At 48.0% G+C, this 17,204-nt stretch overlaps 1 protein-coding gene across 1 annotated transcript in view; it reads right to left on the bottom strand.

The window, feature by feature from the left end:
• The window catches only part of LOC120721388 (CD81 antigen-like), a 30,128-nt gene that overhangs the window by 10,982 nt on the left and 1,942 nt on the right, over positions 1–17,204 (bottom strand). The window contains exon 2 of the mRNA XM_040011677.1: positions 7,641–7,755. Coding sequence (XP_039867611.1) covers positions 7,641–7,755 — 115 coding nt within the window. The remainder of the gene's footprint in view (positions 1–7,640; positions 7,756–17,204) is intronic.

The following is a 17,204-nucleotide window of genomic DNA, read 5'->3' as shown; positions in this document are numbered from 1 at the left end:
TTCGACGTTTTCGGAGACGTCTGTTACCCACCAGCTCGACAGCTGACCGGGAGCTCGAGGGTCACTGAAGCGGCCGAGAACCGCAAACTCCCGGCAAATCATTTTCAGATCACCGCCGTCTTTCGCTACTCAGGTTAAACGTGATATATAAGTCACTTAGACAACCTAAAAATGTTATTGTTGGGCTTTTTTTAGTGTTTTATTTGTTCGTGAGTAAATCGGTTTGGCTGAGATTAAAGTTATTAGATTAAATAAAACTTTATTAATCCCCCGGGTGGTTTTCACACAGCTGAATAAACGTCAAACAGAAAAGTGTGAGACGGTCAAGAGTTTACGCCAGTGTCCTGTTATATTTTAGACAGCAAGGAGCAGACGGCCGAGTTTATTAAACTCCACCAAGACACGGTGACGCAGATCTGAAGGCTGGACCGTCCCATTTCACAGCCGTTTACTTCCGGCCCACCCGACCTTCTGAGGACCCGGCCCACGTAGACCGCGAAGGCCGGGTCCTCGGGAGGATGCAGCCCAGGAATTTGGGCACGACCGACGGCCGAGTTTATTAAACTCCACCGAGACAAGCTGGAAATTTAATTAAAAGTTTGATAAACTATCATCTGCTCTTTATTTTTAGTTAGCATACACTGAAACACTTCAAGCTGTAAGCTACTGATAGCAGATGCATGCTGGTTGTAATAAGCTGTTTCATGTCTAATGGATGCATCAGCTGATTAGTTGACGAATCGCAAAAACAATCTGTGGCAGCCCTGGTCCAGAACCAGAACAGCCTGTGGACGCTGGACTCTCAGGATGTTGGCCTTTTGGAGCTTCAGGACTTTGGTTCCTTTACATTTGCTTCGTTCCTTCATCCAGTTAAAAATGTAACCGTGGTTCAACTTTTAGACTGATGGGTTCGTCTCCTAGTCTGAAGTCCCCCCACAGACTTCTCCTGGAAATCTTTACTTCGTCTGCTCCAACAACTTTGATTCAACCGTCCAGAAAACAGACGGTACCTTCGTGAGTCCACAGACGTCACCCTTACAGTCACTGTCTGTCAGTAGAGCCTGTAAGCTCTGCTCTTTGCCTCTGCCTCAGTCTGATTACAGCGGCACGACCAGCTTCTCCCCTGTGAGCAGGACTTGGTGGTGGTGGGTGGAGATCTGCCTCCACCCGGCTCTCTGTGGGTTAGCCTTAGATTTATTATCATTTGTCTTTTCTGATGAGCACAGAGTCGCTGCTTCCGCCGTCGTCCGTTTGTTTCTCCGCTCGCTGCTGAAAATAACCTCGGAATTTCCCTCTGATGATCAAGCCTTTATAACCCAACCTCCAAATATTTTACCCATGTGTGAAGTCATCTGGGGATTGTTCATCGTACGGTGGAAACCTTCCCTTCTGCTGCTTCCTGTTACTTTTTTCTTTTATTACAGCTATTGTTAATACAGTAGTCCAGCCTCGGGAGGAAACCCTGAATCCACAATGGAACAAGCGATAAAGACCTTTAAGGTGGAACTTCAAGGTTGATGCTAGAAACGCAGACATGGCGGTGCCCACGCTTCCTGCCTGAACCCTTTTCCCCCATAAAGACGACCTCAATGACAAATTGTGAAACCTCAGCATGCATCAATAAAGTCGTGCTTTGGCGACCATTAGAGCAGTTTGTGCGTTTTTCTCGGGGTATCTGCAGAGAGCACCCTCGCGCACTCCTGAAGCACAGCCAGTCGTTCTGGTCTGTAAGCAGCCTCAGGAGAGCGTCAAGGGTTACTGAAGCCAGTCTTCAAGAGTCTATGACAGTCGACGGCATTTTAAAATCTGTGACTGCATTAACCAGCTGCAGGCAGCGCCTTCACTCACTCAGTGAAACCAAAATTACACAAACAGCTGCGATAAGCAGACGTGGTTTCTTTGGTTGGAAAAGGAAGTAGAACAAAAAGCCAAAAGGGGAATTTCTGATGTAATATTTGATTTCGTGTCATTTAAGAAAACTTCTGTATTCCCAAGAACAGAAATGACAAACGTTTTTAAAATTCTTTTTAAACAGCGATGACGTGATGCGTGGGCATCAGCAAGTTTCCGTAAATAAATCTGCACGTCTTTGGATGTGCGTTACCTGGGAACGTTTAATCTGGAGGTTTCTGCATCAGAGCGACGAGTCTCCTGCAGATCCACCTGCAAAGGTTGGATGCTCTCTAATAAGAACTAGCCACAGTGACGCAGTCACATGACGAACCGGGTGGTGGTTTCATTTCTTTATTCCCAGTTCATGATGCACCATTTTTGTACCTTTGAGCACGAACCCAGAAAGGCACTAAAAATAAAACTACAGAGCAAAGTTAGTGGATGTGACGCAGGCTGTTGTCAGGGGAGGTTTTCAGTAAATGAATTCCCCACGTAGTGGAATATTTAACACTGCTCCATTTTGGTCCCTCCCGTGAATGTGGCCGAGGGGCGGGACTCTTTGGGACTTCCTGACAGGTCGGTGTCATTTCAACTCTTGTGGGAGTCAACGTGAAACCAGGGGGCTCAGTTTACTCCTCTGGGTGCTGGAGGGGTCGCTGTGTGAGTGACTTGCTGCTGAACAGGAAACTGAGTGGAGTCAAGTGATTGAGAGCACGAGAACTTCCTGAAGCCCCAGTGTCCTCAGACATTTACTGGAGATTTTAAAAAAAAAGAAAAAAAAAGGAAAAGAAAAAAAGAGGGTTTAGAGGCTTTTACTGTGACAAAGGTGCATTTCAGCAAATGCTCTCCACATTTACCTGGGTACAGCTCAACTAGGCCCCGCCCTAAACATTCAGCATTTTTAAATTCATAAAGTTTACTGCAAATATGAAATGTTATGTTTAAGATAAAGGAGAATATTTGGTTCCGAGTCATAATTTAAAACTTTCGATATAAACAAACGATCTATCTGCGCGACTGTCATCAGGCATCTGTTTCCACAGGATGTAATCAGAGTACGTCAGAGTCACCTGTCGACAGGTCTTTTATCGTGTACACACCTGGTTTCTGTGAGACTGCAGTACTCACAGAGGGCTTTCATCTTCCACATCAGTGTCTTGTAAGAGTCGCAGAGACCGAGGACGTTTGTGCTGAATGACAATCAAGGTGTGAAGATCTGCGAGAGCTTCAAAGCTCACGATGGAGTCCGTGAGAGAGAAGTTCAGACCAAAACTTCAGTCGTCCCAGACCGAACGTTCGCCACGAGCCTCTGCCGCTAACAGCATTCACTCACACTGAGAGTCATTATAATGATTATTACATCATACACGGGCCTCGCAGATGAACTAAGAGTAGGTAAGTAGCTTACTCTTGAACTGAAGCATATTCATACCGTTCTTCTACATGTGCGTCACAGCGCCATTAACGCCTCGCTCCAGAGCTCCGAGCGAGCGCCATGCCAACTTTCCATCAGCAGCAGCTGAGCTCTCAAAGACGACTTATGCAAAGAGGAATTATTCTGATCCACGTTCTTACTCTTGGACTCTTACAGAGCAGCTTTGCATGATTAACAGTTTGAAATATTCAAAATAATCCTCTGACACTGGGCCTCAGCTCATCCTCCGCAACACGCCATTTTAGCTCCTCCCTCTTTGAGACAACTTTCTTTTAATTGGCTAGAACTCACAAAGAAAAAAGGGTGTGGCTTCTATCCTGTTTCTGTGACATCATTCAGATCCAAGAGTAGAAAAAACACTGTCAGAAACTTTATGTCTAATTGGAACATCTACCACTGGAACAGGAAGTACATGACAGGAAGTCATTTCAAAATAAAATTCTCAACGTTCCACTTCGTGACAAAGACAGAAGAGCTGTTGGTGACGATCCAGTGCAAGGTTTACAAAATGAATCTACGTCTGACTCATCAGGTTACACTTCTTTATTCTTTCCAGTAAGCCTGATTTTTAAAAAAGGCATTTGTACGGTCAGATAAAATTCTTACTAACTGCAACAAAAGATTACGCAACCTGCAGGAAACCAAACCCCTGACTCCTCATCACTGAGAAATCTGCAGCACGGCAGTGGAGGAAGTGAGAAATCGGGTTTGAGCAACATTCGTTTCTCCAGAATTCAAGAGAAACTCATTTTTAGAATCATGAGCACATTTCAAGGCGACTATTCAGGCGTCTGCTGCTGCTTCAGAACACAGTTTAAAGTGTGTGCATGTGTTTAATCGTGTAGAAAGGCGAGAGGAGGGTCACCGTGTCTGTGAGCGCCGGGAGAAAGGAGAGAAACAGATGTAGGGGAAAGATGGCGATGGAGCCGCGGAAAAATAAGTTGAGTTGAACGCTAAACACAACCAGATGGGGACGGAAAGCAGGAGCGAGCAAAGGAGAAGAAAGTCTCGCAGAGGAGGGGGGAGGAGGGGGGGGGCCACTGAGGAGGAGGAGGAGGAGGAGCAGGAGCGAGTGAGGAATTTTTTCCTAGCCCGACAGTGTTTTTTCCTCCCCTCCTCGGGAATGAGAGGGAGGCTTTATGTAATGCGAGGGTGCAATCATCGAGGCCGCTGCAGAGAAAGTCCCTGAGTGGATCCTCTCTAATGAGCGAAGCTTTTCCCCTTTAACAACCACAGCCCGACGGCGCCGTCCAAACAGCCACGCCTTTATTTTCCCTGCGAGACGCTTCCTCACTTTTATTTTGCTAAATCACACCAGTTCTGCTTTTCCTGTAATGCCAGCTTTCATCTCTCTACTCCCTGCAGATGACTCACAGACGGGGGAACGACTCGGATCTCGTCACAGCCGTTTTTAAACGGGATCACGTGACGGCCTGTGTGCGCTCCATCAGCGCTGATCACAAGTAGCTGTTGGTTTGGGCGTGGCGGGCTGAGCTCTCAAAACAGCCTCTGACCTACAAGTCATGAATACCACGAGAAGTTGAGAGCGTTCAGCTTCACTTCCACCTGACTGTGTCACATGACAACCGCATTCATGCTGCGAATCCCACGCTCCACCCGAGTTGCAACATGGCGCCGTTACAAAACCTATTCGTGTCGTCCTCTGATGGTTCTGTCAGACGGCAGCACGGCCCCAGGACCTGCCATGATACCTGCGCCAGCACACACCTGGCCTCCTCCTCTGGATGACCACACTGACTAAGTTACAATGAAAAGGAGGAGCTGTTGGGTTGCAAAGCAGCTTGCAGAGGAAGCAGCAGCAACTGCGGGGAAGCTGAAGCAGCTTAAAAAGTGGGCTCTGAATGCTCCACCAACAGGAGTAGCTTCCATACTGTGTGTTTGTGACAGAACTGCACAGCACAAATGGGCCCGCCTCTCTGCACTGGACTCACTGGGATGTTCAAAAACCAGTCTGGCTTTCGCTGCGTGAGCATTTTCCTGCAGCCATTAGAGAACGGAAAGCCGTGTCCATAAAGTGATGCACATCATGGTGAGCAGCAACACTCTGCCTCTCCCTGTGGTATTCAAACTATGATTGATTGGTACAAAGAGGCCTGCAGTGGGCCAAGAACCCCCCCCCCCTCCATCACTGCAGCAGCTGCAGGCGGGATCGACATGCTCTGGCTTCACAGATCAGGCACGCCAAACCCTGAATCTGTGCGACTCAGCAGGAAATAACATTCATCATATCAACTTTTTCCATCCTCCAACTGTCCAGCGTTTCCTGAGCCCGTTCCCAGCTGACGCCCGACACGATACCGTCATCCTCGCGCTGCAGCGCGTCGAGCCTGAGCGGCTTTGCTGTTCTGCAGCAGCCTCTCTCTCATCTACAAGGCGTGGTGGCCGCTCAGAGCCGCTGCCGCTCGCCGGACGTGTTTTTATTTCCGGTGACTTAAACTCACAGCAGCAGCCTCAGAAACATGTGAGAAGGCTTAGAAGCCATGCGGTCCAGATTCATGATTTCAGTCAGAGAAAACTGAGCTGCAAAAATCCACGACTGCAATTAAAGAAGCCGAACATTTGGAGGACGAGGATGTTTTAGTCGTGTGTCGGGAGGATTTAAAGTTCTGGTCAGGTTCCTTTGTTGGTTCTTGGTCCAAGAAAGAACCACAGGAGTTGATCCAGGAATCTTTGGAAGCACATTGAGAACTCCACACAGCGGGACCCCACCAGCGTTCAAACCCAGGCCCCTCCTACCACGCTACAACCTCATCTGGACGTTCTTCAGAACATCTGGACGTTCTTCAGAACATCTGTTGCACGGCTTTGGTCCAACGTTTTAAACCCATTCGATTTCATCTCAGCTTTAATAAGAGCGAGGAGGACGACGGTGAGCTTTCATCGCAGCGAGCTGACGTGTTTCTCTGATAGATCCACATAAACTATTTATGCCCTGATAAGTGGAACTACTTCAGTCTGTGAGGCAGATGCACGATTGATTCATTATTAATGTTAAAATAACAACGTTAAACTTTGATAGTGTCTAATAAATAGGCATAAACTAAGTGTTAGGAACATGAAGGCTTCACTAACTAATATATTTAATCATGAGCTCAATAAAACTGCCACAAAACTGACCAGGTGAGCAGGTGCTCACAGAGGACAGTCCTAACCAGCAGGGGCAGCAGCGAGTCAGTCCTCATAAACATGTTTACAGCCTGAAACAAACTGTTTGGTCTCTGTGGATCATTTCCTTCCTCATGACACCTGCTTCTATAACTCACCTGTTTAAATTGTATTAAAGTTTGCATTATTAGGGGCGTGGCCTCTTTGACGGACAGGTGGCTGTAGCTGCTAGCTGTTTGCTAGCTTCACCTGCACCGTGTTTGTGCTGTTGGAGCCTTTTGGAGCATTTTCAATGACATCATGTGACCAATAATATGGCTGCTGTGAGGTCACTGCACTAACAGGCCAATTTTGACTGGAAGTTACTGAGCTGCTAAACACCGAGGACGTTTTCACACCTGTAGTTGGTTCACTCTGGCTCGAGTCCCGTGAACTCCAAGCGAACCAAAAATGCGTCGCTACAAACCATGTGACCATGTTCAGTCTGCTCACCGGCCAGATGTGTGGAGGAGGTGGATGTAGCTCAGGAGGTAGAGCTGGTCACCTACTGATCGGAAGGTTGGGGGTTCGATCCCTGGCTCTTCCAGTCTGCATGCCAAGTATCTACCCCAAGTTGCTCTCTGATGCGTCCAGCGGAGTGTGAATGTGGTTAGACAGCACTCAGTTTAGAGTCAGTGCTGGTGTGACTGGGTGTGACTGGGTGTTGTATAGCGCACTTTGAGAGTAGAAAAGCGCTTTATAAGAATCAGTCCAGTTACCATGTGTCTGGGGTGGGAGCAGCAAAAGTAAATACAGGAGGAAGAATACGGAGAATTATCCTTCATCTCAAGGCTAGCTGCTAGCTAGCATCTGTAGTTCACACGGGATGTTTTTCAGCTCCAATGTCTAGCTGCATGCTACACAACCAGGTGCATCCTGGTCCAGATCGGTGCGAATCACACCTGCACCGAGCTAATGTTTCACATACATCCTATGATTGTAGCACTAAATGAATCCTTCTGCTTTCATATCTAACAATGAACGACGGCAGGAAAGTCCGCTGATTTGTTTTTAACTGTTTTGACCTTTGCTGCCATGAACCAGGGCAGTGAGATTTTACCTGGACAAATAAAAGATTCATGAACAGACAGGAGCATAACGTGGTGAGCACACACGTGACATGAAGCAGACACAGATGAGTACGTACTGATGTAGAAGGTGCTGGGGGCGTGGTTTCCATCATATTCGAGACCCAGCAGGGTGGAGATCTTGGGGTCGTGTCTCAACCACAGGGCCACTCCCAGGATTACACCTCCAGTAAGCTGCAACGCAGAACACGGTACATGTAGTCATCCACATGAAAGCTGTTTGTATGCATCCACACTGAAACACCAAAGTCACACAGCTGCACGAATCAAGGTGGAAGAGCAACAAGTAAAGTAATGGCTTCACTTCCTGTCTGACTGCAGGTGAAGCACTGAAAGTTCTCAACACAGCATCCACTTATACTCCAACTAATTCTTTCAGGGGTGTAAAATCCACAGTAGTCTACTTAGGGGGCGGGACTTACCACCACCTGTTGCAGGTAAAACACAGACTGTAGATATGAGGCTCAAATGAGGCTCCTCAGAGAAACTGAACCATCAAACACTGAGAGAAAAGTTGAACGCATCTTCATTCAGCCCATCACCTTCTGGTGTACACTCCACCATCGGTCTGAGAAACAAGTCCACACATCTGCAACCGATCTGAAGCGACACGTTCCCCCAGTCACATGGTCACATGGTTCCCCCAGTCAGAGGAAATCTCTGAGGGCCTGATAACAACTAGCCGGCAGCGGCGGCAGCAGCAGCACACGCTGCAATGGCTGCCGCCTCAGAGGCAAAACACACGTTTCCATTTCAAATTAAACACAGACGAAGACGACTGCAGGAAGAAGCACCGTCAGAGTAAAGTCAGAGTGAGGAGGAAAGTTCAATGACTGGTTTCCTTCCTGTATCCATGACAGTATGTTGGACTGATGTAATCTCCAAAATCATCAAAAAAGATGAAAAGTCCTGATTTCTATAAACGCAGCTGTGATCTACACGAGGACAATAAGACCAATCTGCTGAAGCTGTGAAGCTGAAAAATGACGCTCATCATCTCCATTTTAAACTCAAGCTTCACTGAAACCAAAACAACCCCCATCTTCCTCCTCCTCCTCCTCCATTATCGAGGTCCATTCCAGCTCTACAGCATGCTGCTGCCTAGCAACCAGATCAACACCACGACACACGCACTTGGAGCATGACTCAGGGAGGCTAAACGGTCTCTGAGCTGTTTCCTAAGAAGCACTTAACTCTTTACCCCCGACAGCAGCAACCCCACCAACAAGACCGGTTTACATAACGGGTCAGCATCAGAAGTGAGCGAGGGTGGTCTGAGGGTACGAGCACGCCGTCGTTACGGGGTGTTTTTATTCGTTTCAGCGTCAGAAACCTGACTGAAGTTTGTTTAAAATCAGATGGGAGACGGCGGTCGGATTCGTAACTTCATTTTTCCGCTGCTGTTCCTTTTCTGATGGTGACGTGTCCTCATCTTTCACAACACGGGAGTGAAAATGTGCAGAACGTTCACATCTTACAGCCGTTTTTAGATGTCGAGCAGCTGTTCGACTCATTTACTGTTTCGTGGAAACTGTCGGTGTGACGTTTGCAAAGACAGCAGACGCTCCGAATGTGGAAAAAGTTACGCATATTGATGAGAGTCGCTGGACGCGCCCACCGCATCCTTTGGTTGCTAGGTTACAAATCACTTCTGCACGTCTGACCCCATCACTTATCCAGGAAGTGAGGGAGAAAACAAAAACATGTCCGCCAGAGACGCCAGACAGAGATCAGGTAAAGATAAACCGAGAACAGGAGCAGGCTTCGGGTTTCAGACTGAACAGGATCCAGAAAGTCCTGCTCTGCTCACGACGCGGCCTCTGACAGGATCGAAGAAAAGCACAATTCAAGCCTCGCCCAGAATAAACCAACAGAGCCCGGCGGGCACCACGCCACGCGTAGGCGGGCTCGCCTCCACAGATTTAAAGCTGGATCAGGGAAACCCTTCAGCAGCCATGTTCACGTCTTCAGACTAGATCGCCACGCGTCCCCGTGAGGCTGACATAACGCACACCTGTCAAACTGATGATCTAACTCCTGATTGGAGGAACAGATTCTTGGCACGTTTACACAAAGCATTTTTATTCCAGTCAGGCTTTGAGTCCATGCGTCCAGGTAAATTGTGTCATAAGTCCCGCCCCTTTTGAAGCACAGCAGATTTTCAAAAATTGAACATTTATCACCGAGCAGAGCCGGGAGAGCACCGAGGACTCGGACTGCTCAGGACGTCTTTCTTAAATTCTGACTCCTGCAGTCATTAGTTCATTTGACCGACAGTCCCGCCTCTTGTTGCCAAGTAACCTTTTAAGGTGTTTACTACCTTTGTCATTTAAAAGTACGAACGCAGCTTTATACTCTTGGCGAGGCGACGGGCAGTTCCAGCGATCATCAAGCGGAACGTGAGCTAAATGCACCATAATGTGGAGTCTCAACGAGCTGGATGCGGCTCAAAGGGAGCACACCGAGTGGACGTGTTTCACGGAGCGCGGCGGTGAGACGTGGACACCCTCCCACTGTGACTGCACCGAGCTTCGTCACTTTCAGGTCGACAGGGACGTGAACGGAGGGAAGCGGCGTAATCCCCGACACGTTACTGTGAAGCGACGCGTCTGCGGCCGGGATGTTTAATGCGTCCGTATTGGTCGCTGATTGATTTCCTCATTGTAGCCGTTTGAATCAACGCTGTGAGGATTCCTCCACCAGCTGACGCAGAGCTCATCCTCCGACTGCAGCTGTGGTGGATGGATGTGGTCTATTAATCAATTCTGCCTTCATCACTTACTGGACAGACAGAAAATCATGACCACACCTGCACTCGTCTTATATTTATTATTATTATTATTATTATTATTATTATTATTATTATTATTATTATTATTATTAATAATAATAATAATAATAATAATAATAATAATGGATTGCATTTATATAGCGCTTTTCAGGGCCCTCAAAGCGCTTTACAATTCCACTCTCACATTCACACACTGGTGGAGGCAGCTACAGGTGTAGCCACAGCTGCCCTGGGGCAGACTGACAGAAGCGAGGCTGCCATATCGCACCATCGGCCCCTCTGGCCAACACCAGTAGGCGGTAGGTGAAGTGTGTTGCCCGAGGACACAATGACATTAACTGGAGAACTTCCTTTGGACACGCATACGATGAACCCTCATCTTCTACACATATTTCATAAACAGACAAAATTCACCTAATGCTCAACATTTCCTGTTAGTTGACCTCAAACAACAAAACAACAGGTTTGGAACCAGCTCGACCAGGTGCTGGTGAGCACGTGAACCATGATTATGGGATCATTTCAGGACAGGTTGAAGGTAGAGATTTGCAGCTCGATGCTGAACGAGCACTAAAATCAAAGAGAATGCAAACGTCACAGCTCAGTAAGTCGTTTGCTTTTTGGAGTCCGAGTCTCATCAGCAGAAGAAACTCTTTCCTGTTTCAAAAACGAGCTCAGGCCTCACTTTGACTGAGCAGAGCAGAGCCGCCTTCTCCTCTCTATCACGCTACACAATTGTTTAGAGAAAAAAAAACATTATTCTAATAGCAGATTGGAGGCTTTTATAAAATATGTAATTTCAGCCAGTCCTGCTGAGACATTCCACTTCCTGTTGGTCCCATTGTGCAGACACTGCAGGAGCTCTGCCAGGAAAAACACTTCGTGGGACAGATAAAATGTTAGCTGCGGAGCACTGACTCAACCGTACTTCATAATAAATAAATGATCCAAGTCGGACTTCCTTCCAAAGATCAAAGTTTGCTTAAACAGATTCTTCCTGTTTGAAGCTCTGAAACGAGCAGATTTGGACTCTGTGAGCAGATCAGCCAGACCCAGCTCAGACTTCATCGGTCTGCAGGTTACCGTTGAACGCAGGGAGCGTGTCTGACTCTACATTCAGCTCAACTTTATTTATACAGCATCAAAGCACGACAACAGTGACATTAAGGTGCTTTACATTGCAGGTAACTACAGTAATATCACTAAGTGATGCAGGCTGTGTCAGTATCACTGGAGCTGAACCAGATGCGTTACATAAATGAAGCCTGGAGCTGGACTCGGAGGCGACACCTATGTGATCACAAACACAGCCGACTGAGCTCTTACCTGCAGCAGCTGACCTGGAGGAATATGGAAATGGCCGACGGTTATTCATTTACATTTTAATTTGTATTTATGAGGCGATATCGTTGATGTTATCACTGGTCTGTGGGTTAAAGTGCTCTCGCTGGAACTCTCGCTCGTTTACACAAACAGGCCTTCACAGCAGCTGCAGAGCCACAATCACGGCTTCTCCTCTTGCATACTTGCTCCACGTTGTTGCAAAGAATAACATCTTCATTATTTTAGCTGCATAATTCAACAACACCCAAATATGCACTGCAGGAATCACATGTGGTGAAATGTGCTGGGAGACTCCTGACAGGCTAGAAAGGCTCAGGTTTGCAGGCGCACGATGACGTGCAGCTCGCTTACTCCAGCGCCGAGTTACACCACCCAGACTCCACCCACCTGTAGCTGGTGGTCAGACATGAACACCGACTGCTCCGGGCTGTTCCAGTATCAGTGAACAAGCTGCGTGGTTTACACGCCTCCATCCCACTGTGGGAAGACCCACTGTGGCGAGGTCTTTATGGATAGCACTTATCAACATTTGTTTGGTTCTTTATTCGTTTCCTTAAACTTGTGCACAAACGGATTCGTAGCTTTTCTTAAATGTCAAACGCCATCAGCGCTGAAGGACAATAAAAGGCAGTGACTGGCGAACCGTTACTGGTTTGGTGCTCTGGCCAGTTGGCCTGCTGGGATTACGAAATGGCTTGCCTGTGTTTGACTAATCCCATCACAGCTTGATCAAACCCAGAGTGACTCACAGCTGCTGCCGGAGGATCCTGATGCTCTTTGTTGTCCAAAAACAATTAAAGGCGTTAATGACGACGGTTTCATCTCACAGGAAATCAGCCGGGACTCGAGCTCGTCGGTGAAGACGACTCCAGACGTCCCGTTTGAGCGAGAGCTTGGTGACAGTGGGAAGAAACCTGCAGCAGAACCAGGCTCAGGGAGGGGCGGGGCTCATTCACCTCGAAGTAGTGTGAAGTTAATCTTAGGACCCGCCCACTTTGCTTCCATTTTTTTCACCCGCAGTTGTCTGACATCATCGACTTTCTCTGGTCACTTCCTGTGTTGACGCAGCTTTATGATAATGCCCCCAAACCTCGGTTCAGTCAACCAAGCACACCTGGCACACAGGTACACCTTAGACCTCTGATCAGACATGATGCCATGTTACCTAGCAACCAGCTACCAATGGACTAAAATGACCTGGCTTTAGATTTTATGCACATATAACACTTTATAAAAGCTTTGTTTTCATTTCATGTCATTAACATTTAATGAAACCTTCGTCATCATCATCATCGTTATGCACATGTGTGATGGCAACAGACTCCCACACCAGCTCCAGCCACACGGTTCCAGTTTATTACACTGTGTAAAAGCAGATGTGAGCAGATGTGCCAGACTGCTGTGACCCATCACCAGACACAAAGGAAGCGCGGCAGGTATCGGGATATTTAAGGAAGCCGGGTGTGGTCTGTGGCGTCATGGTGGGTGTCAGGAGAGGCTGACCCACAGCTGCTCTCCTATTTCAGGGGAATGCCGGGACCTGACGGGGAGCCGGAAGAGGACGGGTCAGCTGGAAAGCTGCACAAGAAGAAGAAGTCTTGTCACTAAAAGCATCCACGTGCGTTTTGTACCACGCCGCCACTTCAGGATAACTGGAATCTGCAGCTCCATCATAGCTGCTGCTCAGCTCGTAGTTCACAGGCAGAGAAAACACGGCTGCTCCGCCCAAGTCCTCGCACTTCAGCTCGAGTTTCCCTCCCACCGCTGTCTATTTCTGCCCGCCGCACAAGCGCGAGGCAGAATGTCGGGCATGCTGGGGGTGGGTTGGAGGAAGGGTGGGGGTCGGGATATGCGGCTCCTTTCCAAACCACCCCCGCCCCCACATCCTGTTTGACGCAGCAAGTCACGGCGTTACTTTGGTTTGACTGTTTTTATTGTTTTCGTTTCAGCGATGATCCAGATGTTCTCCGGTCGGTTTATTTCACACGTTTGTTCGTCCCCGCCTTAAAACCAGTAACTGAGGATTAAAAAAAGGAGTCACGATCAAACCCAGAGTTTAACCGTTTAACCCTGAAGAACCGTTTAAAGTTCGATTAATGGAGAAAGAATCTTTACTTTTAAAGACTACGTTTAGTCAAAAGGGAGAAAAGTGAAACTGGGACATCTTACGAGCTCAAACACCTTCAAACTCAAAGCCCAGTTGGCTTCTTTTCCACGCTCTTCGTACTACCGTGACCCGGCTGCCTGAGCACTGCACACACAAACTCAGACGTCTTTGATTTCTCTCGCTTTTTTAGCCAAAATGGCGTCCTGCTCGCTTCCAGCTGCTGCGAGGTCAGCTGCACTAACAGAGCGTCCGAGAACCTGGGGGAAGATCAAGCGCTTCATTTGGAAGTTGCTCAGCGCTAATGAGCAGGTATCTGTGCTAACTCAGCACGCCGCCATGTCATCCAAACGAGGTCGCTTCTGGCGCCTGAAAACATGGCGGCAAACAGAACGCTAAGGCCGAGTCCAGAAACGCCCGCCGGGCTGTCTCTTCAGTCCAGCTTCATGCGCTCGTATTTTCCTGCCTGTTTTTCCTATCAGCCGGTCCCACATTCCTCTGCTCCGGCTACACTTTTACTCAGAAGGTCAAAGTTCAGGGTGCGCCGCTACGATGGAGTGGTATGCCTCAGTGCTGCGCGCACACACTTTGTACGAGCAGCTGCGGCACACGGTGAAAGTAAGAAGGTTTGGTAACGTGTGCGTGTCCTTAAACGCGGCGCTCTGACCATCTGCTGCACGCCTCCTCGCTCCCCGTGGACTGTAGCGCACGTCGCGGCGCTCACGCGTGTGTGGTACTCGTTGTCGAGCTACTCTCTGATATTTCTGGGCAGCATTTGGCCGTTTCCCACGTGGAGACCTAAAAATGCAACCTCCCGCTAAACGAGCCACGAGCACGCGAGCAGAGACACCCGACCGACCAAACTGACTGTTCACGAGAAACATAACGAGAAACCAGCAGCTGCTGTGACGCTCACAGACCAAAAGGGTTTCTGGAGCAGGCAGGAAAAAACAGATTCACGATACATGATTCAGGTTTGATCGTTTCTACCTGAAAGTCTGAAGGTGTGAGAATCATTAACACAGCTGCTCGCCAGCCGCCGGGTTTGAAAGAGGGCGTGGCAGACCAAATAAAATGTGACTATGAAGATAAGAGCTGCAGCAGGCTGCCCAGCTGATCAGAACGAGTCAAACTGATTTGTGCTCAGCATGAGAACGTTTATTTCATGCGCACAAACAAAAGGAAGCGGCCGGGTCGGCTTCGGACCATCACGCCGCTGCGCAGGCTGTGGGCTCGAGCTGATCCTGGACTTTTTTCTTTCTCAGAGCTCTCGCTGTCTCTCCTTTACAGCGAGAGCTCTGAGCCACGCTGACAGAAAGAGGCTGCAGCCAACAACTCTGATGAAAAGGCAGCAGGAGGGTTTTACAGGTGAGCTGCTGGAACAGAAACGCCGTTCTTCTTCTCCCCGGCGCACAGCTGACTGCTCGGCTGTGGCCCTGCGAGTCGGGCCTTTCAGTCAGAATCAGGGGCTATTGTGGGCCGGGCTCCAGACAGGATGACCCTGCATCATTCATCGACACCCCCACCACCACCATCTCCTGTGTTTTTACTCATTTCTTGCTAAATATATTCCCAGCCCGTGGAAATCCCCTTTAAACACATCGGTTAGAGTTCAGCCGCTGCATGGCGCTTGATGATTAGAGGAGCTGATAAGATAATGAAGCAGCCGCACGCTCGGTTGAATATGTTCAGGCTTCTACTCGTCCACACATGGACTGTTTATCGGACAAAACAGGAAAGATGACATTTTCCAACATTTTCCTGGGGGAGACATTAAATCCAGAGACCCCGTCTGAGACTGTGTGTGTGTGTGTTCCCGTCTAGCTATCTTTGTGAGAACCAACAGTCACTTGTGACACACACAACCTGATCCTCACAAATTTGAAGGCATTTAAAGGCATTTTTGAGGCTGTGGTTTTAGTGTCAGGGTTACAATTAGGTTATGGTTAACTTTAGGGTGAGGCATTCATTTTTGATGGTTAGGGTAAGGGGCAGGGGTCGGCAACCTGCGGCTCTTTAGTCCTTATACTGCGGCTCCACGTGGTTTGGAAAAAAATTATAAGTCTTTAACTGAAGTGTATTTTATTTGTGTTAGTTCTTTTTAACTTGTTGTTCTAAAGATTATTGTGATCTTGAAATATAAAAATAAAACTATGTTATTATTTTTCATCGCTCAAAATAAGCGTCACACTCGCATAAACCGTACCCGGTGAAATGCTGTGCATTTATCGAGACTTTCAAGCCCAGGCAGGCCAAGTGGTAGAAACAAACACCGCTCACGCCTCACAGATGACGCTTACTAGCGACTTCGTACAGCCGCGGTCTGCAGAGGGACGGCACCCGACCATGTTTGCATGAACACGCTTTTTTCTTTATTGACCACTCTTCACACACTGTTGCTGCACGCAAACAGCCGGGTGTAGCTTTGCAGCTCACAGCCCGACACACACCAACACAACAGCAGAGAGAGCGCAGACGTTAAGCCGGCGAGGCGTGATTGCAGATGCCGCTCAGGTGCGTCCGCCTCCCCTACAGCGGCGCTGCAGACCACGCCCCGCCACACACATTAACCACGTAAAATAAATATTTATGCAGATATTTTGCAAATACTTATTTTTCATTTTTTAGCAGCATAGTGCTTTTTTCCAATTGTTTTTAAAATTCAGGTCAAGGCTCCGCTACAGGCTGCGAAATCCCAAAGGTGATACAAGGATGACGGCTTTGTTTCCTTTTTGTTATATTTCTCTGTAGCACTTCATGTATTTCATAAGCAAAACACTTTAGTTGTTCACACAAAGCATAAAGGTAAAAATTAATAACAGTGTTATTTTCATTTTAGATGTCATGAAGTGTTTGCGGCTCCCAGAGTTTTCTTTTCCATGGAAACTGGGTCTAAATGGCTGTTTGGGCGTTAAAGGTTGCTGAGCTCTGGGTAGGGAAAGCATTATGTCAATGTAGGTCCTCACTAAGATAGCTGAACGGGGTTTTGTGTGTGTGTGTGTGTGTGTGTGTGTGTGTGTGTGTGTGTGTGTGTGTGTGTGTGTGTGTGTGTATAAATGGCGTGCAAACACACACTGTCATGCTTCGAGGTGACGACTGCATACGGAGAACTTCGGGGTAAGCCCGTTGTTTCAGACGTTTCCATTGCAGGAGCACTTTAAAAGGCGCAGACTTCCTGTTAGCGCTGGAGCGTGGACACGCCAGATGTGTGAGAGCGGTGGAAGCTCACAGGCTGCTGAGCTGCAGCTGCTTCCTCAGCTCCACTGACACTGATCAGCACTTCCATGTAAAAGTTCACACATTTTTAACTCTGCAGCTTCCTGAGAAGCGCCTACAACACTTCCTGTAACTTCTATTAAAGCGGCTGAAATCGAACGACACAGC

The sequence above is a fragment of the Simochromis diagramma genome, unplaced genomic scaffold (genome assembly GCF_900408965.1).
Source record: "Simochromis diagramma unplaced genomic scaffold, fSimDia1.1 OVJJ01000603.1, whole genome shotgun sequence".
NCBI lineage: Eukaryota > Metazoa > Chordata > Actinopteri > Cichliformes > Cichlidae > Simochromis > Simochromis diagramma.
This window is presented reverse-complemented; position numbering and strand designations above follow the sequence as displayed.